This window comes from Lissotriton vulgaris, chromosome 1_1 (genome assembly GCF_964263255.1).
Source record: "Lissotriton vulgaris chromosome 1_1, aLisVul1.2, whole genome shotgun sequence".
NCBI lineage: Eukaryota > Metazoa > Chordata > Amphibia > Caudata > Salamandridae > Lissotriton > Lissotriton vulgaris.
In genome coordinates, this window is record NC_141685.1 from 1,656,223,003 (window position 1) to 1,656,248,036 (window position 25,034).

Here is a 25,034-nt window from a genome sequence, read left to right on the forward strand (position 1 = left end):
CAAGTTTCCTTAAATTTCCTTTCTTCTGAGATCGCAGCAACGTGCGACGGGTAAGCTAGCATGTATTAAAAAGGAAGGTGTGGGACTGTCAAAAGGTTTACATTTCAAGGTCGAAATGGCAGTTTAAAATTGCACACACAGGCACGGGAGAGGCAGGCCTGAGCCTTGTTTAAGGTGCTCCTTAAGTGGGTGACACAACCATTGCTGCAGACCCCCTTGTAGCATTTAATTTACAGGCACTGGGCACATGGAGTCCCACTTTGCTTACAAGTAAATTAAATATGCCAATTGGGTATAATAAGCCAATACTACTATGTTTTTGGGAAAGAGCACAATCACTTTAGCACTGATTAGCAGTGGTAAAGTGTGCAGAGTCCTAAGGCTAGCAAAAATAATGTCAGCAAAACAAGGCGTTTCTAAGGCAAAAAGTTCGAGGAAAACCATGCTTAGGATGGCAGGGCCAACATAAACTGAACAGTGACAAAACTGAAATTTGATCTTTGGAGGGCTCCCCTCATTTTGGTCCTCAGCGTGGTGGCCTCCGGAGTTGGTGTCTACCCTGTAGCCAGTGATCTCAGCCCACAACTTCTTCGTTACTTTTGACACATCAATAACATTCTCTGGCCATGTTACAAATGGTCAGTCTGTTGCTTTTTTTCTTATCGTATTCTTCAGAAAGTTAAAGCTCTCCTGTCACCTAACCATCACAAAACTGTTATTGTGTCGATTATCACAGCAAGAATTGCCTATTGCAATTTTTCAAATTCCTAGATCTGCCAAACTACAACAATCAGTGCCTCTTGAACCTACAGAAGGCTGCTGGTCGCCTGATCACTGATCTTCGTCATCTATCACAGACCATCTGCTCTGCCTACACTGGTTGCCAGTTGCCAAACGGCCAGTGTTCATGGCACATTGCCTTTGCCATATAGCCAGGTAAAGGACTGGCCCTTACTATCGTCAGTCCCTATTTTATTCTTTTATTTCACACTGTTGCCCATCAAGATTAGTGTTGTATATGGAAATATAGACGGGCAGGCAGCCACAATGCCCTGGTTGCTCCTAATGAGTGCAGGAACTCTTCCAATAAATGCATTGCAGTAGTGGTGAGAAGTGCAGGTACTCTCCCTCTAAAAGTAAAGACATGTAGAGATACTCAGTACCAGCTAGTACCTGACCATTTAAAGCACTGCTCCAGATTCCTCTGTTCAGCCGCAGCCAATAGTCTTGTGGTACCCAGGCTTTGGAGAGCTTGGGCTTTGGGACACATTATACTAAGTGCTCCCACAAGACACTGGAATTCTCTCACCCCAGACATTTCCGCCTTTTCAGCCCATCTTAGTCTCAGCAACAAACAAAAAGATAATAAAATCTGCTTTGTAAATTGTAATTACTAACCTATTTGTTCCCTGCCGTCGCCATGACTCCCTTTCTTAGGGTATCAGTGAACTGTATCACTATTTCTCATTCTGTAACATACTTAACTTAGGCACTTTACGAAGTAAAACGGACTCTTGAAAACGCAGTGCTTGATGCCGTGTGGACAAAAAACCTATGGCTAATCATAGCTTCTTTAATTGTGTGATCGTGGGCAATTTCCTCCGTTTAGCTGCACCCCAGCCTCCTCTCTAGCAAGACTAACAGCTTGGAAAAGGGCAAACCAGTGCTACTAAACGCTATATTTTATTTTATATATATTTACATCGTGTTGCATAAACTGTTTATTTCCTGAACACTGTTAAATATGCTCTTCGCAATTCTGCATGTTCACGCTGCCTCGAGAGGCCGAATGGTGACTTGTTGATACTACGTAGAGCTAATAAAGTTACCAAACCCCAGAGGGTGGGAACGTGCGACAGCCGCCGTGCATGCCCGAGTGCAGACCTTGAAGTCTGCCTCCGGACTCTCCAGCCCGCGTGCCTCCAGCCTGCACGTGGCCGCGCGCCCTCTCTTCAGAGAGCAATTAATGACACGTCCTGCTCCGTCGAGTTCCTCGCCCGTGTCGCGCGGCCACGGTCTGGAGTTCACTCTCAGGTGCAGCTCTGCTTTGTTTACCTCCCTGACACCTATTTCTGCTGCGGTGTGAGCTGTGGGTGGAGACCCAGCGTGACGCTGACTGCTTGTAAGCAAAAGAGGGCAGGGAAACTGCAAGTGTGCAAATTCCCCAGCTAGCTGCAGCTTACACGCAGAAGAGCCCAATCCTCTTTGGCAAACTGACGTTTGCAGCCCGGAGACTGAGAGGAGAGGAGAGGGGGCTTGGAAGCCAGGGCGAGCTGACAGCAGCCTCAGCCCTCCTCCTCGGCTGTTGAGGCTTCGTTCCCCTTCCGTCACAGACGCCCCTGGAGGAGGGCAGCGGAGGGCACTCTGGGTGGAGCAAGGGGGCCGACGTGCCCCCAGAGAGCAGGACCGGGTAAGAGTCCAATTTTCCTGGTGGAACTTTTTTTTTTTTGCAAAACATATTTACACAAGTTCGTCCCACCATCCTCCCCTCCCATAGCACACATTGCTTTACAATGAACTACAAACTTCGTGCAAGAAAAACAACAGGACTTCTGAGGATGATCACAGGAAAACGAATGTTCAACTAATATATCACAATATTTTAGGGGATTTGGAAATATTTTTTGAAGGAAGCTTGTGTTGGATTACGCCATTCCACCTGCAAAAAGTACACAGAAGTTTGCATTGCGCGTAGCTCAGTGGGCTATGGATGGGTATCGGTACAATCGCTTCCCCGCTAACCAAGAAGAGGAGCTGGCAGGGTCCCAGCAACGGATAGCGCCACAGTCGCTGTATGACTATCGCCTAATTGTTGGGGACGTTCAGGAGCCACCACCATTGTCACCCCCAGCACAGCCTTGTGTGCCTGCCCTGCACTGCTTCTCTCCATTGCACCCACATGGGCATGAAACTGCAGCCCAGCGGTACATTGCCACCCGCCTGCAGGCAGGCTATGAGCCTGAGAGGTAAGATATGATGCACTCAAACTTCAGAAGGAGGAGCCTGGTCTGGGTGTGATTGATGCATGAAGGCAAACATCTTGGGTTGATCATGGTTGGTGTCAGATGATATTAAATGAGCAGCCAAGATTTTCCTAGATGGACTCATTAGTCTCCCTGATTGGTAATAACATCCTTAATCTAATCTTTTGAAAGGAGAGGAACATAGGTAGCTTACAAGGTGCTTTATTCTGGGCATTTCAACTCCACTGTATCTGCATAAGTTCTAACCGTGATCTAGACTATTGATTGTTCAGACTGCTTCTTCACTTTAATTCAGTTTAGTCATCTTAACATGACATTTGATGGGTGTCCTAAGCCTGTGTGGGCACTACTATGTCATCAGCTCACAAAATATCCCCCATGGCGCACATTGGAATTGGGTTTTCTGTTTGTTCCTAAACTTTAACAGAGCCTTCATAGTATGCAGTCCAAGTGGTACATTATTCTAGACCACCGCGGACAGGGTTTAGTAGGAAGGATTCGTAAGAAAAATTGATAAAGTTGACTGGATCTTAGAGTCCCTTAGTCCACCAGGGAGTTTTAGATGCCATGTTAAAGGAGCAGGAGTAGCTAATTGCAGCCTCTTATGTGCAAGGAGGCTTTGTTAAAGAGCGTCTGAACCTCCGGAGCAGGTCAATGGAGTTCCATAAAGATGGAGGTACTGTGGTCAAGCTACGGGACACTTGGTTGGGAAGATCTCTACTTTCTCTTGTTAGGAAGGCACGCCATTCCAGGGTCTCTGAACCATACATGGAAGGGAAGCAATCTAAAATCACTTGAAGTTGCTAACTGTAATGTAAAGAATATGGCTGTTCCCTAGGAGGAGGTGAGACAGCTATCATCATCTGGCTGATCCATAGTTGGTATAAAAGCGTAATAATTTTTCATGCTAGTCCTACAACATTTTTCTGAAATAGATAAATTACTACCGCAAGCAAAGTTTTACTTCTTCTTTCCCGAGCAGGACAGGTTACCAATACAGTTGATGTCATCAGGACTATTGAAATAATGTTGTCCCTGCTAAAGCCCCAATTGTGTATTTCAGAATTATTCTGAAGATTTAGGGCCTGATTAGGAGTTCGGACCGCTGAACCTGTTTTGGCGGTCCGACCACGGCCGCACTGCGGGACCGCCTGCGTTAAAATGACTGTGGCAGTTGGCCTGCCACAGGACTGCTGTGGCTGGTAAGGATCCAGGATCCCACTGCGTTCGCGCAGCGGTCAGAGGCAGACATATGCTGAAGATGCCGCAGTGGGACCACCGAGCATATTTCGAGTTGCGATCGAGCCCGCCATGAAACAGGTGGCAATGAGACAACTAAGGAGGCCCTAAAAGGTCTGCCTCTGGGCCCAGGGGTCCATGCAGGGGGGCACATGTAGTGCCCCCTTGGATTTGCACCCTCAGTTCCTGCATGGTGTGGCATGTATACCACACCTTGTAGGAAGGTGTAGTCAGCGCTTTTGGAGCGGCGGTCTGCATCTTAGGCTCTTCTGTGAGCTAACAGACTGTTGCTGTCAGGCCGTACTCCAAACCAGGATTGAAGTCCTAATCTGGCAGGCGGTCACACCACAAGTTTGGCGTTCCTACAGCGGACGGTGCTTTGCACTGTCCGCGTTAGGACCACCATACTTATAATCAGGCTCTCAGTCATTTCTCATTCTCCTCTCATTCCCCTAGGTATTACTGTTGTACATGCTGATGTATATTCAAACATGGTACCTGATAAAAGCCAATAAATACAATAAACACAAAAAGTATCCCCTCGGGAACCAAAGCGGTACCTGTGGAAGAGAAAAAGGCTAAGGGATGGTTTGCACGCAAACCCGTTATTTTGGGTGGGAAGGAAAAGGGATCCTTTCCTTAATATAACCCTCACTCACTCTAATAGTGTCATGCTTCATCATCGGGTTCAACCCAACTCCTAAAGGTCTATGGGCTCAACCATATTTCAGGGAGCACTTATGCAGACTTGGTGTATGGGAGCGTAACCTTAAAGATAAAATTCTTCTCCCACTCCAAAAGTATCATTTATTCGTAGAGTGGGAGGGTAGATTAAAAAATATATGTAGGGCTATAAAAATGGGATCGTCCTATGACCCTAAAGCACCAACATGTTTTATCCCTTACCTAACGGCCTATCTTAGGTCCTGGGCTTTCGTCAGTGTGGGTAGTGAAAGAAGTCAATTCCCCCAAAGATGTGAATGATGTGTGCATGCAAGCAGGGGAGCAGAGTGAACAGTAGGTTGACCACAGGGAAGGGACTCTTGATGAATGTGTGACTACAGGGCCCCCGTGAAAGTAGATGCCCCTTTTAATACTGGGTAATTCCCTGAAAACGCTGTGGCAAGTATACAGCCTTCCTTAAATTAAAATGTTCTCACGTGCAAATTGTATGCACACATCATTCACCCTTAGCCTTTTTCTCTCCACAGGAACCGCTTTGGTTCCCGAGGGATACTTTTTGTGTTTATTGAATCTACGACAGGGAGGACATATCCCTTCCATCCTCTCCATTCGAGGACCTCTCTACCCTTCTAGGGTTCCCATTTGTGTATTAGCCTTGTGTATTAGGAAAGCCAATAAATAACCTGATGGGGTTGAAACGTCAACCACCTCTGGATTCCACATACCTTTCTAGTTTGTCTGCAAATGAAAAAAATTCTGTATCTAATCAGTGTTGCATGTATACCAGTAAGTTTGTTGTTCACAAACTTTGTGCATAGATATGTATAAAGTACTCTTTTTAACAAGTCTACTGCACATATATGTATATAGTATCCTTCTTAACAAGGCTACTGCTCTTATCATGGATCACAGCATTGCCTTTTACGTCCCCATTCAGCACACCTTACTGTCTGCCAAATTGTTATGAAATATTTAATATGTCATGCATTTTAATCATTTAAAATAAGAGTAAGTACGGTAAGACAGTTCTATAAGATGTAACTACTGAACTAGAAAGTCGTGTTTAGGGGAGACAGAAGGTGAGACGAGCTGCCAGAGGATGAACTGTCCCAAATCCTCCACGCTGTGCTCAGCTTGCAGACTAAACCCGGCTTATGTGTATGCCCTCGAGAGTGCCACCTGGCTGATTTTGTCCTGGACAGGTCAGGTGAGTTGTATTCGGATCAAAGGAAGAGCCATCTCTGAGAGAATGTAAGTTGTGCTTAGCTGATGAGAAAGCATATTCTGCGTTCAGGCGAAGGGAAAATGTGTCTTGAAACTGAAAATGTAATGGCACTGGAAACATACTTTCATCAATTGGCTCGGGTCATAGGCGGAAATCCTGTAAATGATTTTAACTGAAAATAATAAGCCAAGAAAGCTGAATGTCTTTAGAACTGAATCCATTTCGAAAGGCCTTATCTTTTTATTTTGTGTATCGTGTCTATTTCTGGAGACCACAGTTGGTGCATTAAGCCCACTTCTGAGTGTCCTAGCTAAAGCTTTCTGAACAATGTACCATTCTGGAGAACACTTGTTGGTCATATCACGTCTAATCTGCGTTGGGGTGAAAAAGGTGCATTCAATTCTGCATCATTTTAGGCTGATTCCTTTAAAAAAGTTTGATCAAACACATTTTGATCAATTTTTTGACCTAGCGAATATCTACACGTATTGTGGATACAACCTACTTCTACAGTTCCACTGCGACCCCCATCTGCTGCTAAATTAAAAAAACATGCATTTCCCAAGTAAAACCATGACAGAGGGCCCCTTAAACACTTTAGGAATACATGCAATGCAACAGCCTATTCCATGACCAGCAGTGAGGCGTTCAACCCTCTAGAGGAACGAATTCGTGCCCGAGGTACAAAGGCCTGCCAGTAACCTTTCTCTTCATTAGTTAACCTACTGACAGTGACATGACTGAACAGCCACAGTTTCCACCTCATTGATTGCTGGGGCAGGTCAGAGGATCAAACATGACCTGCAGAGGGTCTTATCCCTGTTGTCAAATCAGATCTATCAGATGCGAAGAATTCCAGAAAATCCGTCAGCAAAACAGCCACATGGGGGATCCACAGGGTTCCTGCTGCCTCTGTCCTTACAGCGTGTGGGAATGTGATGACTGGCCCAACTCTCCAAGATGTATTCCTAGGATGACCTGGTCCACCTACTGCTGGAGATTGAAACTGGGAATGAAATGAATATGACAGTTCTCTTCAGCAAGTCAACTTTGGAAGCAGGAACACTTCCTTTGTGTGAATGGAGTGAAAACAGAGGAATGTACACTTAGCAGAAAGTTTACTTGACACTTTACCCGTATATAGCAACATTCTCGTTTACAATCCTGATAGAACCATTTGGACAGTCATCTCTGGGCCCTTGAAAGCCTTTTGATGCCATACTAATGGCAGGTTGTGCACAATGCAAACACCAGTAAGACTTGTATACCAACAGGCATCTTCCTTGGTGTCAGCACTTTCTCTAGAGCACAAAACTAGAATTTTGTAAGCCTGGTTGTTTATAAACCCCTAGATGACTTTGGTGGTTAGAGGGATAAGCTTCCAACTCTCTAAGCAATAACCAATGTTGGCCCTGCTTCCAGTGAAAGACAGCTTTGGAATAGGCTAAATGTGGATCCTATTAAGTCTTAGTGAGAACGTGTGCCTTTCTCATCATACAAATGTCCATTTTATTTATTAGCTCTCATGCAATGAAAGAGTTCCTAACAAACTTGTGATAGGTGGCAAAAAAACAAAATCCCACCTTGAGAACCAACTCACATTCAGTTCCCGTGACAGCCTGACACGCGCTCACACAGCTCAAGAATATAAAATATTGTCTCACAGAAAACAAATTCCGGTACCTCGTGCCAAAATGCATCCTATTTGGTAGAGAAGGAGTGGCACACACTTGTCACATGCCTCCACAGTTTTAAGAAGGCTCCTTCCTTGGCTAAGATCAATTTGCTGCCTATAAGCGCAGACAGGCGGAAAAAAAACAAAAACTTTTGACTTTTACAAGGCCCTGATTACCACACATCCTTGTCGACAAGTTCACAATTTTCGGAGGTTCTCTCGCGGAGACAAGCTCCGCCTACACTTTACATATACAAAACTGTTAAGAAGAGAAGGCCCATGAAAGGTTCTACATGCATGCAATGAGAAACTGGGATGGCGTTCCCACCCTACAAATCCCCCTCACCAAGGCATGAACTCTTGGAATCATGACTTGACGAGGACCTCTGACCTCCCCACCTGTGTTCATCTCTCTGTCCCCATTATTCGTCCGGGTCCCCTCTCCAGCGATTTCACACTGGATACATACCCCCCCTTGCCTCTTTGGACCCGGGACTTACCCTAGCTTAACCTCCTTGAAGCTGTTGTCTAGCCACAGCTGTATCACTAGTCTGTACCGTGCTCCCCCTCCCCCCACCCTCCCCTACTGCCATGGTGCTGCATTGCTTCTGGGAGCTAGTTTTGTGTTTTACAAACACCTCTAGTCAGATAAACAAATACAAAAGGAGGACTCCTACTACTCGAAGTTGAACTGAAGGGCAGTGGGACAGACAACACATTACAAGAGCTCATAGCGGTCACAGACTAGCATTGGGGCATACTTATAGGGCCAAAGCTTCCAAGCTTCACAGACCCATGGGTGGGTATTTCATCTCGTCCAGTTTTTTTTTGTTGCTTTCTGGGACTTGTAGTTCTGACTTAATAATGGGTTGAATCAACGCTGTAGGCTGACTGGATGAACTACGGCTCCATAGATCTGGCAACCCATACCTCTGTAGAAGGCAGGCGACAGTAAAGCTACTGTCCTTCTCAATGTTGGCCAAGGCAACAGTGTATTCAGTTTAGGTTTCCAGGATAACCCCTCACCAGGTAAAAGTGGTTTGATTAAATTAATTGCATGTAACATGATCTTTTGTGGGTAATCTGGAAATCAGGCTTGAATCCGGACACCTTGTTGTAAGTCGGATACCCCTCAGACAGATTCCTAAATATTTTACTGTGACTTACTCCCATAGTATTCCGGGCTTACTCCTTAATTCAGAAGTAAGATGGAGTACTTCTAGAATACGCTGAACCTACTTATAACTAAATCTTTGTAAATCAGGCTGTGTTTTCTTTCTCCAGATTTCAAATATTTGGTAATGAGGTGCTTGTAAAAATATGTCTACCTTTGTCTTCTGGTGTGATAGTTTGTGAAGATCCTTGAGCTGCATGCCAAGGGAAATGAACCCTTGTATTCAAATCCTTCAGGATTTTGCCATCCCTCCAGCTGCTTATAAATGGTGCCACATGAGCATTTTTCAGATCCGTGAAACATTCCGATGTTTGATTTGCAAACAAATCCAGCACCACCTGCCCTAGACAGCTACCTGCATCCAACGGTCTCATCACGATGGGCTGAGCTGACCGCATGTTTTTATGGACCTGCAGTATATAAAGTGAGTCCATTTGTTATTTATTTTACACAATGCCCAGCTATGAAGCAACGGAGAGCTGTGCTTTAACTCAGAAATTTCGGGGTGACTTATACTCACTGAAAGCGCATAAAGCAGGAGTTCAGCTCTGTCTGGACTGGCTGTAGCGGGTACCGGGCGTTTCCCTGGTGGGCCGCCAGGGCGGGTGGGGGCGGGTTTTGGGTCCCTGAGAGGCCATTTTTGTTAAGGGGGCCGGCAATATCGGCCGCCTCTAACAAAATAGGCCGAAACCGGCCCTAGCAAACAACTCGGTCCCCACCTCACCCCTGGGGGACCGGCCGAGCAGTTTGTCAGGGCCGGTTTCGGTTCCCAGTCGGAGTGGAGCCCATCACGTACCGTACGTACCATGGAGGTCACATTCTCGAATCCCGGCCAGTGTATGCTCAATGTTTCATTTTTCTAAGATGAATACAATGTCAAGCTTTAATTTTGCAATTGTAACTTACAGCTGCAAGCGCTGAATAAAGAAATGTATAACTGATAAGGAGTGTCCTAGAGTGTAAGGTTGGTGCTCTGCCAGTCATTTTTAGTGCAAGTGTGCTCCTTGTCATTTTAGTGCACACCAACAAGCTTAGTACTCTAGATGTTCTAACCAGTTACTTTTCAAAATACATCATATTGGGCCAGATGTATCAAAGGGTTTTACCCATCTTTGTCTATGGGAAAATGTGTTTAAACATATGGCCCATAATAACTTGATGAATGTTTCCAAAGTTTGCCATGTATCTTGAGAGTCAGTGTGTGCAGTTGCCTGGGACATAAATAGATAGTGCTGTTCACATGGCCCTAGTCCTGACCTTGCAATAGGGACCTGACACTGAAATATTGAAACACCCCTTTTTCTTATCCAAATGCAGCACTTGGTGGTCCCGAGACGACTTAAACAGACTCCATTTGGATAACTGCTTCAGTGACAGGCTGGTATGTACAGAGGTGGGCGAGCCATTGAAAGCTCGATCAGGCCTCGTCCGACTCGAGCCTGAAGCCTTGCTCTGACTAAGCTCGACGACCTATGGAACCTGGAACTCATAACGAGCCGAGGTTTCATGTGGTTCCTCTTTGCCATTCCCACTCCACCCAGGATGTGGGATTACGGTCAGACCTCACACTAACTCTCCTCCTTACTTTTGCTTGAGGTTGCCAAAGGGAGTGGAAGCAGCCATGGACCCATGGGATGGGCAATTCAATGCCTCCCGGAGTCGTGGATGGCCACTGCCATCTTGTTCCTCACTCTCTCCATGCGCCTGTCCGGTAATCAACTCAAAAACTTGGCAGATACGGGCTGCAGGCAGCACATCAGGACTGCTGATATATTCTGATTGTGGTTATGGCAACAGGACAAGTCGCATAATCAATCCGTTGTGTTCCGTTTCCCTTAGGCTGCAGGCTGGGAGCCGAGCAGTCGACTTAAGCGGCCATCTTGCTCAGGCTCTAGCCATATAGTTAATATATACACACCAAACGACAATGCCGTAACTTTCTAGAAAGACATAGACAAACAACTCATCGAACTCCTGAATAACTTGAGTGTGAGTCTGGGTGGAGGTTTCAACCTCTCAATGGATGGGAACCTTGACGGGACCTCATCCACAAACATTTGTAGGTAACAGCTCTGACAAACAGATGAAACTCTGCTTTAACAACAGTAATCTAGTAGACATATGGTGCCTTTACAACCCCACAGGATCCGATTATGCCTTCTACTCATCCCCTCACGACTCTTTCTCGAGAATAGAATATATTCTAGTGAGCAAATCCCTTCTCTAACTTGCACACACCCCAAAAATTGAACTGACAGGGTTCTATGATCGTGCATGGTGACCGCGCAATTGTCCCTCAACAACCCAACACCCCCTCCCAGACAATGACACTTAAACGACCAACTACTAGATGATACTGACTCAAAAGTAGAAACTGCACAGGCATTGAAAACATCCTGAAAGCCTGAAAGATAACCCCCCCCAGCGACACATCCCCCACCATAAGATGGGATGCCCTCAAGGCTACCCTGAGAGGCACACTGATTCACCTTATGTCCACCAAAAACAAAGAAATATCTAATCACCTCAAGGCATTGGAGACAGAGACACGTACCCATACCTTACACAGCTCAGACATACCAGAGGCTCGGAGATCCTAAACAAACTCGGCTCAATTCAATTCGAGTACAATCAATTTCTTAGTAAAAGGGCGCAGGTTGACTTAATGAACACAGGTAAACTCTGCAATAGTAACAAAGTAGGGAAAACCTTGGCCAAAAACATAAAATATACCAAAAACAAAAGTCTCATAGCCGCAAACAAAATACCAATGGAGTGATTACATCGTCAAACCAAGGTATCCTTGTGACCTAGCAAGGTGGTGCGGTAGAGGTTGAAATAGAGTGAAGCAATAATTGCAATAGTGTAAGCGCATGTGGAGATTAAGTGACCTGCAGTATTGATACAATATAGTTTAGTATATTTCATTGTATGACAAGCTTTTCTAGACTTGACTATCTGGTGGTGGATGGTGTCAAAGGCTGCTGATATGTCTAAGAGTTGCAGTGTTGCCAGTCCTTTATTGGCCACTGTTAATTCATTGTCTTCCCAAATGGATATCAAGGAGGATTCAAGGCCTAGACCTGGGTGGGACCCAGCTTACCATCCAGTAGCTAATTGTTTTCTTTAACAGAGTTGAAGATCTGGGAGAGGATAGCTATTTCAATCTGTTCTCCATTAGAGATTGGCCTGAGTATCTGGTTTAGACTTATTGAGTTTTTTTAATGAGTGGCCTGATGAAGGAGGTCTTAGGATTTTAGGGCGAAAGATTCTGAATCATGGGAGTTTTCCAGTATGTTACTTTCCTCAGACATGTCTTTGATGCTGAGTAGGCTATTTTTGAAGATACTAACAGAAGCAGGGTCTGATAGAGATCCAGATGGCTTGTTTGCCTAAGTTTATTTATTTATTTGATTTCAATTTGTAAAGCACATGTGAAGAAAGTACCGTATTAAATGGTGGAGTTCTGCGACCTCACTGTGTAATACACTCAGAATACCTACTTGAGTCCAGTCAGATTTGTTTGTTAAACCTTAGCTCAACCCTGGGAAGCTGTGACTTTGAGCAGTGAGGCTTAAACAAAGGAACAAGTGTAAAGCATTTAGAAGCACCAAAACAACAAAATAAGAAAGTCATGTAACATGAAAGAAATCCCACACCAATTAATAAAAATAAATCTTATGGATGTTTATACATCAAAAATGAACAAAGTCAACCGAAGGGTTCCGGAGATATATATATTTTTAAGCAAATTACGAATCAATGCTTTGTAAGTAACATTTCCACAAGCACTGGTAGGCAGGAAGTTTGGAAACTTTGTAAAACTTTTATAAAGTCTTTTTCAACTATTCTGGCCCACTTTGGGCGACAAACTCCAGCATGGAGGAGTGAAAGGAGGTCAGTAAGGAATTGTAGAACAGTTACCCTGTCACCAAAGCAGTCTCAAGTCTAGCTCCAGGCTCTATGGGCGTACCGCCTTAGACTTTAATGGAGTGATCCTGATGAAAAAGATACAGGCTGCTTAAGATGCTGTAAGATGTTGAGGATGATGTGTGGTCTACAGGGGCCTCCTGGGGGTTATCCTCTGTCAACCGTCCAGGTGGGGAGACTTTGGCCGCAGGGGTCAGTGTCCCTAAAGTCACTTTGGTCCAGTAAAAGTCCAGTTGCCACTGGACTATTCGTCCCCAGTCACATCGAAACCAGCGGTTCTCTATGGTGAAGGCTACTGTCCGCCCTGGCAACCAAACTGCACTTTAACGACTCTCCCTGGTCAAGCACACTTGGGTGCAACTTTTGAGTGTTGGGACTTGGCGTCCCTGACTGTAAGTCGGTGGTCAGTGGCAACCAGGTGATTGTGGCTACTGACTGTCCAAGACGGCTTATTCAACTTTTGTTGCCCTGGTGTTGTAACTGGGAGTCAGCCAACTGACTCTTAGAGTTCACCTGTTCTGTCTGGGGCTTGGGAGCAATTTAATCAAGCTAGGCACCACAGGCACAGTCCTTCCTTGGTAGCCCAAGGATCAGCAGGTAAAGTCCAATGGTCGGTGCAGCTTCTCTTGCCAAGTCGATGGAACAAAAGAGCAGTCGTTCTTCGGTCCTCTCTCCAGTTCAGATATAAGGTGTGCCCTATTTATGTCCAGAGAGTGTCCTCAGGGGATGCAGCAGTTACTAGCCAATGAACTACTAGGATCTTTCCCATCTGATGACGACTTACTGTAATGTGAAGCATCTAGCTATCTGAAAGTGCTCTATTTTGCCCACTCCCAAGATGGCAGAACCCCTCTCTCTCTCTGTGGATTTTGGTAGCCCACCCTAGAGGTGTGACTAACTGGTGGCTACATACCATGGAAAAACGGTTTAGCAACTGGTCTTTGCTGTCTGTCCCAGATGCCAACTCGTCTACCTGCACAAAAGAGCAGCCTCGCTCATGTGTGTCCAATATTTGCCCTTCAAATGTGGCTTCCCCTATTGGACTCACGCCCTGTGTGGCTTCCTCCACGGAAAGGTAACACCTCTTTCAAAGGCACGTCTCTATTGAACCCTTTCCTGGGAGTCGTTTAAAGGATGTATTGTGGCCAGCGTCTGCAAATAGCCACTTGAACACTTGGGCAACAAAGTGACAATTTCTCTAAAAGTTACATTAAAATCGACTAGGAAATCAAGTTGGGTTTAATGTGACAATTATTTTGATAGCTTGAAGTATCAGCTTTAGTACTCTCATTCAGAAGTTAGCACAGCTGAGTTGTCAGCTTGTAACCCTGTACTCGCCAATGGGGCTACTAGATTTTCAGCAGTAAAAATGTAAATTTGGAACTTTTTAAGTTAGGACATATAACATACATGGCTTACTTTTTATTATACAGCACCCTGACTTAGCTCTCGATAGCCCTGCTGTAAGGTGACTTATATATATGAAAAAGGGAGGCTTAGGCTTTGCCTTAGATTAAATGGCAAATTCGAGTTAGCAGTTTAAAACTGCTCTGTCAGTCTGCACTGGCAGGCTGGGGGACATGTTTTCACATTGTCCCATCCAGGGTGGCACAATAAGTGCTGGAGCGTTGGTGGGACAATTTAACTTACAGGCCCTGGGAATCCCTGGCATCATATATCAGGGAATTATAAGTAAGTAACTTTTTTTCAATTGGGCATACGCCAATCAAACATATACTTTAAGGGTCGGAGCACTGACACTGAGGTCTGAATAATAGGCCTCAGTGCACTTTCAGATTTGAAAACCAGCAGTATCATTCCTAAACTTTGAGGGTGATCATGCAAAAAAATAAAACATTTCCTTACAGCATACAAACCTCCAGAGGCATCCTGGTGCTGCAGATTCAGTGCCAATTATTTGTATAGGCTAGTTGTTAAAAATCCAGGTCTTTAATCTGTTTGCGCAATAGAAGGTAATTAGAGATTAGTTTGATCTCTACTGACAGGAAGCTCCAAATGCATGCTGCCAGACAAGAGAAGGATTTTTGGCCTTTCTTGGAAAGTCTACTTTTGAGGATTGAGGCCAGAGCTTTAGTTAAAGAGCGGAAGGACTGAGAAAGCTGGTGTCTGGAAAACTTGTAAGTTCTCGCCTAAGGCAGTGCATTCTCTGTCTCTTGCAAGACCTTCTGTTATCTTACAGGGGGGGGGTTAGAGGCCGGCCAATGCTTACCATGCTTAGCTTCATTGAAACTCTCATTTGCTTGCTTCTTATTGGTCCGCTTCCATAGGCTTCCTTAATTTTTTTGTGTTTGTCCCTTCTCTGAAGCTTGGACACAATATTTGTGTTCTTCCACTGCACATTTTTTTCAGGCGCAATTTTCTTGTGTTTTTTAAACTATCCCACAGGGCGTGCATGCTTTTCGGTGGTCTCCCTCATGAACTTCTCCCACCTCCGTGCAACTCCCCTATTCCCTCCCACCCATCACCCCTCTGTTGTCTGTCTACTTGCCCCTGATCCCTCCTGATCACCTACCATTGTCTGTCTGCTTGCCCTCAGCCCCTCCAGATCACCTTAATTGTCTGTGTGCTGCCACAGCCCCTCTCGACCAATCTCCATTGTCCTTCTCTTGCCCACAGCCCCTGTCTCCTACCTTTCATTGTCTACAAGCTAGTCCATAGCCCCTCCTTCTCTTCCTCTGTTATCTGCCTGCTTATCCGCAGCCCCTTGTCTGTATGCTTGCCCCAACCCCTCCAGTTCACCTTCATTGGCTATGTGCCGGCCTTAAACCTAATGACCACCCACTTTTGTCTGCCTGCTTGTCCCCAGCCCCTCTCTTCCACACTTCCTTGTCTGTCTGCTTGTCCACAGCACCTTTATCCCACCCTCTGTTGTTTGTCTGCTTGCCTCAGCCCCTCCCATGCACCCTCCTTTGTCTGTTTGTTCTCTTCCTGCGGGTTTTCTGCGAACAACCCTTCCTCTGGGTTGCCTCCTGCCCTCCATCTCCAGTCCACGTTGCCTGTTTCCCTCAATCTCTTACTTTGTGTTTCCTCCCACCCTCTCTCCATGCTGCCCCCTCCCTCACTCGGTGTTGCCTCTGACCCTCCATCCATGTTGACTCAGTGGAACAATAAAAACAGAACTATAACGGGCCATGTCTTAGGGATTTTCTGTATTCTTTCCCCACCAGCGTCATTGTCTACCACCCTTTCTCTCTCTGTGTTGCCAACCCCGTGTTGCCTCAGGGAGCAATAAATAAAGCTCTATAACACAACCAGCATTGGCTGCTTCATATCGCTTTTTATAAGTACTTTTAGCCATGCTATACGTGTTGCTGTACAACATGGCTACAAAACATTGACTTCCATAGACAAGACATATTGACTTTACACATTATGCTTGTTTTTAAGGTAGGTGGGACCATAGTTGTTGAAAGCCCGAGGGACACAAGCTTGTTCAGGGAGACAGTGTAAAGTGTGCAGATGGCCAAACACAGAAGTGCACAGGGGTAGTTGAGAAGCAGTTTGGCAGCAACATTTTCTATAATTTGCAACCTATGCAACCACTAAGAATCGAGTCCAAGGTGAAAAGAGTTGGCGTAATCCAGATGAGACAGAATTAGAGCCTGGAATATGATCCTCTGGTAAACAGCTGGCAGCAAGGGAATGGAAATGACCTTCCCAAGTGTATGCAGCGGTAGGCAGCAAATGCATGCCACCGCTGGAAAAAGAGAGCTTATCATCAAAAGGAATTCCCAGGTTCTTCACATCTCTGACAGGATTAAGAAGAGAATCCGGCTCATTGGACCAGCAGTGAGGGTGAGTCCCAAAAATAGGAGGGTTTGCCTAGCAGGAGGATCTCTGCATTGTCCCCATTTCACTTCAGACAGGTCAGATGCATCCAGGTGACCACCCTGGACATACACTGGCAGAAAGTAGATTGGAAGAAAGTCTCATCCCTGGAAACAGAGGCAACTATCTGTGTACCGTAAGCATAAGTGTTGATTTTAAAACCAAACACCCAGATCAGCCAAAGGAGATGATTAAACATTAAAGAGAGTCGGGCTGAGGGAGGACCCTATGGGCACGCCAGAGTGGACTTGGCATTCTTGTCAGAGAACATGAAACTCTGGTGACTCTTTCCTATAAACTGGATATAACTTTTTGAGTGCATTTTTTCTGACCATGAAGTTTGAAAGACGCTTTAAGAGTATCTATTGATTCACTGTTAGAAATGGGGTCTCTAGTTGGCAGAGGTAGGGACCTTAGTCAGGGTAAGGGAGTTACACTCCTAACAAAAAACCTGCTCACCCCCTTGGTAGCTTGGCATGAGCAGCCAGGCTTATCTCCGAGGCACTATGTAAAGCATTTTCACATAACCAACAGTAATACAGTGAAAACACTACAAAAAGACACCACACCAGTTCAGAAAAATATCCAAAAGTTTTATATATCCAAAACAAGACCAAAATTATAAGAATGCAACATACAGTACTTAAAAATATATGCTCTTTGCAAGAATACTTTAAAAGCACAGTCCCTTTAAGTTGGTAGCTCCGTCCGCTGAAAACAACAGAATCCAACAGTTCCATCTGACCGCGTCGGTCAGGGGCATTCATCAGACTTGTAAACAGTACCTTTTGTGTTGCGGCCGGCACGTTGGTGTGGGCTGATCGTGGCAACCGTCGCAGTTGCGATGTGAAGCGGAGCAGAGCGGTGCGGTGTGCAGTGCCCTCCAGTCGTAGTGCAGGCAGTGGCTCAGTGATGGTTGTCCAGCGACATTGGTGAGACCAGGGCTGCAGTGCGGAGTGAAGGCGGTGCTCGTTGCAGTGCTGACAGATCATGGTGCAAGTGACAGAGCCGGTTGCGGGAAGATGGCGTCGGTCAGTCCGGACTGCAGTGTGGGATGGGGTGGTGCATTGTGTGACTTTACGAGCGGTGCCGCCAAGCCACGATACAGTCTTGGAAGTCACGGTAAGCGTGCAACGATGGCGTCGGTGAGGCCAGGATGGCGAAGTGAAGCAAGGCGGTGCAGAGTGCGGCGCCCACAGGTCACGGTGCAAGCAGCGGCGGCGACATCGGTTGTCGTCATCGGTGAGACCAGGATTGTGGTGCGAGATGCAGACGGTGCCCTCTGCGGTGCCTTCATGACACAGAGCCAGCGACGGAGTCGGTGACGGAGTCTGTTGCTTGTCCCTTCTCTGTGGCAACTGAAACAGTGGTTCCAGAAATGGTACCCAGAGATTGGTGACGTCTTTGCAGTCCCTGAAACTTCAGAGCAGGAGGCACGCTCTACTTCAAGCCCTTGGAGGCACTCAGCACAAGTAAAGAAAGTTCAGTCCAGTCCTTTCACTGCCCAAGGCACAAGCAGCAACTGCAGGCCAACCCAGCAAAGCAACAACAAAGCAAAGGGGCAGTACTCCTCCTGGCAGCTCTTCCAGCTCTTCTTCTTGGCAGGTTCCTTGATTCCAGCGAGTTCTAAAGTTCTGGGGTTTGGGCCCCAAAATGTATACTCAAAATCGATTTTTTTCTCTCAGGCAGAGAGTGTCTGTGCTTAGTCCAAACCAGTTCTGTCCTCTCTGGACCAGCTTCCCGGCAAGAGGTGGAGACAGTATTGCTCAAGGCAAACCAGGCCCATTCAGGTGCAAGGAAATCTCCTCCCACTACTCTACATGCAGCCCAGGTCCAATCAGCCCAGCCCTGACTCATCCGGGAAAGACAGGACACACCTGTCTTGCCCCGCTGTCTGAAGAGAATGCACATACTCAGCTCTGGTCATTCCAAAGCCAGTCAATCTAGAAACCCAGCAAAGGCGCACAGGATGGCTAAGCAAGACAATACCTACTTTCTAAAAGTGGTATTTTCAAACACAGAGCATAACAATCTTCTTTAATATAAGATGCATTTGTACATTCTGAGTCCAGGAATACTAAACTCCATCTCCCTTTCTTGTCCCAATGGGAAGTTAGGCTTATAAGATGTTATAAGTAAAACTCCCATTCAACCCTATGGGACAGATAGCCTTTCCATAGTGAAAAACAAAATGCACTGGAATTCGCTACCAGGGCAGGCCACACACATCAATACATGTCCTACCTTTAGCATACACAACACCCTGCCCACAGGGGTACCTTGGGCCTACCTTAGGGGTGATGTATATGTAAGAAAAGGGAAGATTAGGGCCTGCAAATGGGTGCACTTGCGAGGTCGACATTGCAGTTTACAAACTGCGCGCAAACTCTGCAGTGGCAGGTCTGAGTTACATTTCTAGTGCCGGGACACCCCCGCCGGAGGTAGCCGCGCGCTCTATAAGCTTCACAATAAATAAATAAATAAATAAATACCGGGCTACTTCTCTGGGTGGCACAATCAGTGCTGCAGGCCCAGTAGTAGCATTTGATTTACAGGCCCTGGCACTCTCAGTGCACTGTACTAAGGACTTACCAGTAAATCAAATATGCCAATCATGGAAACACCAATCCATAACACAATTTACAACAGGAGCACTTGCACTTTAACACTGAACAGCAGTAAAAAAGTGCGCAGTGACACTAAACCAGCAAAAACCGAGTCAAAACCAGGAGGTCAGAAAGCAAAAAGAAAGGGGAAACACGCCAAAAGGTGCCAGATCTAACATTCACCATATGATATGTAGCCGAGAGGACCAGGAGGACCTTGATCCAAGATGTTTCTGAGTTTGTTTGTGACAATTATTAAGGAAGATTCTGTTCTGAAGGCAAGTCTGAAACTGATTTGAGAATCATCTATCAATCCGTTTCCTTCAAGACAGGCAGATATATGATTGGTCACTGCTTTTTCTTGGATTTGGAAAGCAGAGGGAGGAAGGAAATGGGTCTAAAATTAAAGAGAAGTTTTGGGTCAGAGTTAGGCTTTTTTTTTAATAAGGTCTGACTATAATTTTTTCCCCACATAGTTGGTACTGTTGCAGAGGAAGGAGATGTGTTACAGAGTGAGGTAAGGAGGATAGGAGTGATGAGGTGCTGTAGTAGTTGAAAGATGTTCAGTGGTCAAGAGGGGAACCCAATTTGACTTTAACTAAAAGCTTTACAACAAGTCCTTGAGAGGGTGGTTTACATTCAGGAAGGGAAGTGCCCGTGGTCTTCTAAGTATTTTTGTTTAGCAGACTGTCAGTATTGGAAATGTGTGAGAATTCAAAGTTATTTTAAAGAATTTGTCGCAAAAATATTTCACCAAGTCATTACCAAAGATTGAGAGTGGGAAGTTATGGACCAAGTCGAAGTAGCATGAACTAAATGATTAACTTTGAAGAAGTGTTCAAATGCCAGACAGTTAGATTGAGCAACTGTGTTAGAGAAGTAATTGTCTTTGACAGCTGTTCTGCTCTGTAAGTTGAGGATGGCTTCTTAATAGATTAATCTGGCTTGTGAGTCATGTGAGATTCACTCCCTGGCCTCGTGTTCCTTACAAAATAGTTTTATCTTCTCTTAAATGGTAAGAGTACCATTCTAATCGGCTCCGGTCTGATAGTTGCGAATGGCTTCTTAATAGAATAATTTGGCTTGTGAGTCATGTAAGATTCTCTAACTGGCCTCGTGTTTCCTACAAATTATTTCAGCTGCTCTTAAATAGTCAGAATACAATTCTAATCTGCTCTGTTTAGTTGCGAATGGCTTCTTGATAAAATAATTTGGCTTGTAAATTGTGAAATTCTCCAACTACCCTCGTATTTCTTACATGGTCAGTATACCAGGGTGCACTTGGCTGGGGTCGATGTATGGCCTTCCCCCTGAAGGGGGCGATGGTGTCAAGAGCAGATGCAATCAAACACTGAAATTAGTGTCATTGGATTCAGTTTATTACAGTGATTTCCAGGTGTTCCGTTGCAGTGCTGTTCTTAGTTGTGTTACTTGGTCGTGGCCTAAGGGCGAAGGTAGATGGTATGGTGTTAGGAAGAGTGAGAAATCTTGGACTGAGTTAGTACCACAGCTTGGAGGTAAGGGTGATTTCAATTAAATAAGTTCATTGTTAGTGAATAATGTATCTCTTGTTTGTTCAGCTGAATGGGTGGGCGGAATTACTTTCTAGGTGAGACCAAGTATTGATGAGGTTCGTGTATCAGAATTAAGGTAATCATCACAGTAATACTTCAGGCCACCTAAGAGAATGAGTTAGCAACTTTCAAAACATAAGGTTTGAGGTATTGGGTAATAGATTTAGTGAAGTCAGTTTTGAGGCCAGTTGGAAGATATATAAGGGCCCCAGTTACTTAGACCGTGGGAAAGATACTGAGTTTGAAAATAAATCCCTCCACACTGGGAACATCCGTGTTAACAATAGAATCTTGTAACATAACAAAGGGTAACAACATTCCCGCCTCCCATTGTGGTGCATCTATCGTGGAGTATGATGGCATAGGTACAGAGAATGGCTTCCACTAAGTCAGGGCCAAAGGAGTTATTCAGCCCAGTCTCCACGATAAAAAGGATTTTAGGCTTTAAGGGTCAGATGTAGGTAAGTATATTTTACCGATTCATAAATACCGAATTTTACCGATTTGGTATTTAGGAATCAGTAAAAAGGGGGGAGATGTAGAAAGAATCGGTAATTGAATTACCGATTCTGTAAGAATCGATATTTACCGAATCGGTAAATACCGATTCGGTAATGCCCATTGATTCCTATGAAGCATTGAAGCCCATAGGAATCAATGGGCATTACCGAATCGGTATTTACCAATTTGGTAAATACCGAATTTTGCAAGGGTGCAGGGGGTGTCACTTTGACACCCTCTAGCACCCCGATTTAAGGCATGTGTGACATGTGGCACACAGACATGCCCTAAGGGCATGTCCGTCTGTCACATGCCATGGGTGTGCATGCACACCTGGAATTGGTATTTTACCACCCAATTGGATTGTGTGGTAAAATACCGATTCGGTAAGGCCTGTGGGACTCAGAAGAGTCCCACCTACATTTCAAAATTACCGAATCGGTAAAAATACCGATTCGGTATTTTACCGATTCGGTACATTTACCGATTTGGTAAATTTACCGAATCGGTAAAATAGCCCACCTACATCTAGAATAGCCATTTACCGGTCGGTAACGGCCGAATCGGCCGTTACCGGTCGGTAAATGTCAACCTACATCTGGCCCCTAGTTCTTAACACATTCATACACTGCCAGTTTCCGATTGGGCAAAGATCTAACATTAATGAAGAAGGCTGTTAATGAAGTCCATTTAGTATTAGGAGTCAGATTGCTGTTGTGATTCGGTATGCCCTCAGTAAGTGGTGCCCTAGGGAAGGACAAAGGTTTGATCTAAAAGGGCCACAGGAGACTACAAAGACATAAATAATGCTTCTCGTTGTGAAGGGGAGGGCACTGAGACTAAAACTATCTTGAGCGATTGATTTTCAAGTAGTCCTCAGTGCAACAGCAGATCTTTTCTGAGGCGGGAGAGACAATATTTCTGGTGCTGTGCATCGTCTGGGCTCAGATGGGCATGCCTTTGGAGTGCCTTTAGCGCGCCGCCAAGGCAACTGCTGGGCGCACGAGCAGTGTATGTCATAAAAATAGTCCACTTTAGGCGCATGAGTGTGTCTTCACAGAGCACTAGAGCGCATAGTCTAAAAAACTGTGTGGAAAAAGATAACCACTAACTAAAGCTAAGCAACTCCAGCCTCCAATGAAATGTACCCCTTTCCTTGAGGATACTGAGAAAAGAAGCCTAATTAAAATGGGGGTGCGTATCTATAAAACACGGAAAATAAGTGAAACTCCCAAGAATCGACGAATGAAGTAGGCAAGCGCTTTTTGAGCGGTCTCTCAGGGAGCTGGGCAGATTCAAATACAACGAAATCAGATCTTTGTGGAGAAAAGGTAATTCGTTGTAGAGCTTCCTGCTTTCAAAGAACTGACAGGCAGGCTGAATCTATTGCAGAAGCACAGTACTTGTCATAAATATGGCCGCCTTAAGAGGATTGGAAATTCTTCAGAGAGCGCTAGAGCGGTTAGTACCATAAATAATGTGAGCAAATTAAAACATTAACTGCTGCTCATCGACTCCAGCCTCCTAAATACGTTTATCACATGACTTAATGTCACCAAGGATGCAATGCTCTAGTAGTGGGAAACGTGTCTACAAATCATTGTTTTCAAGCCTGTTAGTCGAATCAGCTGAACAGAACCAGGAATAGAGCTCCCAGAATGCACAGGGTTGGTAAACAAAAATACATTACTCTGTCACTTTACCCTTGGTGATCTCTAGTCATCTGGTAACCTCACCCATAAAGATTCTTTTGCTGCATGACTGCCCAAAATTGAGGGTTCGGTTGAAACTGAAAAAAGGCCTGAGGACTAAATAAAATTGGTCCAAGTTGTGATTTGTGACTTACTGAAAAACTTTGCTTGGTTAGTAGGTAAAAGGGCCGATGATAATGCACAAAGTGTTCAAAAAGGGTAAGAGTGTGAGTAGGAGGGTTACCCAGGATGACTGAGGGTGTGCAGAAAATGAGTGAGGGAATGGAGCATAAATGAGGTTGTTGATGTAGATCAATTTTCAAAACTATATACGAGTGAGTAGCAAACCTGCGCACAAATAGCAATTATATTGAAACTTATATAGAGAGTGTGGCGGAAATTAGCAAACCAAAAAGTTATTTCCTTAACATCCTTCGATAGCATCCTTAAAAATGATCACTAGCAATTAGCAGTGCAAGGTTTAGCAAGCTACGTGTAGCTCACTTACCTCCTTACAAGAGGGTAGACAGGGAAATGCCACCCCATGACTTCGGCCATTCCCACCAGCTTTGCACAGGGACATCTCAACTCCACTTCAACTTAGTCACCCACTGTTTAGTGCCACCCGCTTGTCAAAGGACTGACCCCATCCTCTAAAACTCGGTGGTAACCTAAAATCAGCCAGAGAGGAGAGCTGGTGGTGTGAGACGTCTCGCAGTAGTGTTATTACCTTTATTTGAAGAAAATCTGGGCAAGATGGAATAGAAGTGAGGGGGGGTTGGGAAAGAAGGAACAACGTTATTGGGCAAGGTAGCGGGCAAGTATATCCCCCATGCAAAGTCAAGGCAGGAAGGCTTCTACACATACACCCTCTGCGTTTGGGCAAGATGGTGGTCGAGAAAAACATGTACCACCTAATCCTTGGGCAAGGCAGAGGCTAAAAGTTTCAATCATTTTTAGGAGTGGTGCATATCAGTTTGCAGTCTTTTAAAACTCTAAAAAAAGGGGTACAAAATGTATTGATAGATTTTCCCTCACTAGTTCTGCAACTCAAATCCCACTTGCAGGTCATGTTTGCTGTATCTGAGTGGTATGCAGCATGGCTGCATAGAGGGCACGAGGTTCAACACACACCTGTACCAAATATAGTCTGAAGTCAGAGGCTGCAGGTGGCCTTTAATAACAATTGTGCACTGGGGATCTTAGACATAGTCACTAAGTAGGCCATAGGTTTTTCAGTCTCAGTGCTTTCCACAGGACAAGCCCCATGTCTTGCAACAGTTTTTGAAATGCATTTGAAAATATTCATGTTACGGATTATCCAAAACTTAAATCCACTCTGCTGCATGAAACTTGTTTTATGTTAACTTGATTTCCTTTAGGCCATCGCTGTTTGTGGCGGGTAAACCTTATTTCAATTTGGTGTTCTTCACCACTGAACAGTTACTTGCCGTTTCTCTATTTTCCATTTTCATTTTACCCAGAAAGCCCCAAAAAGCCCCACTGTTTCTATATATGACCACAATAGGAGAACAAACAATGGTTTGTTTGTTGAGCATTGCTCTTTGCTGTTGATGAGGGAGACGTGTTTGTACTTGCATTGTTAACATTGTTGAACTGAATTTCTAGCTCTGACAATCAATCTGCATTCCTAGCCTCACCATGATTTTAGTGTCACTCAAAAATTTGCTGGGTTACCACTTTTAGGTTTCCATTGTGATTGAGTGGTAACATCTGCTGATCCTTCTTTTAACTATGAAATAGAAAATCAAACGCAATTAAACTGAGACCAAAAAATAGGTAAATTGTTGGGTTTTCTATCACCATAGTCTAACTGATATTATGTTATGTTATGTTATTGAAGTTTTATATCGCGCATAATTACTCGAGAGTATCCTGGCG

General features: G+C 45.0%; 1 protein-coding gene across 4 annotated transcripts in view; it reads left to right on the top strand.

Annotated features, from left to right (window-relative positions):
* The first annotated feature begins 2,069 nt into the window (after nucleotides 1-2,069).
* The window catches only part of IMPDH1 (inosine monophosphate dehydrogenase 1), a 526,992-nt gene continuing 504,027 nt past the window's right edge, over nucleotides 2,070-25,034 (top strand). For 2 of the 4 annotated variants that reach the window (XM_086918879.1, XM_086918880.1), the window contains exon 1: nucleotides 2,571-2,966. In XM_086918879.1, coding sequence (XP_086775005.1) covers nucleotides 2,707-2,966 — 260 coding nt within the window. In that variant the 5' untranslated portion in view covers nucleotides 2,571-2,706. Of the gene's footprint in view, nucleotides 2,967-25,034 lie in introns of all 4 variants that reach the window. The other 2 variants (XM_086918881.1, XM_086918878.1) reach the window with 2 other exon arrangements.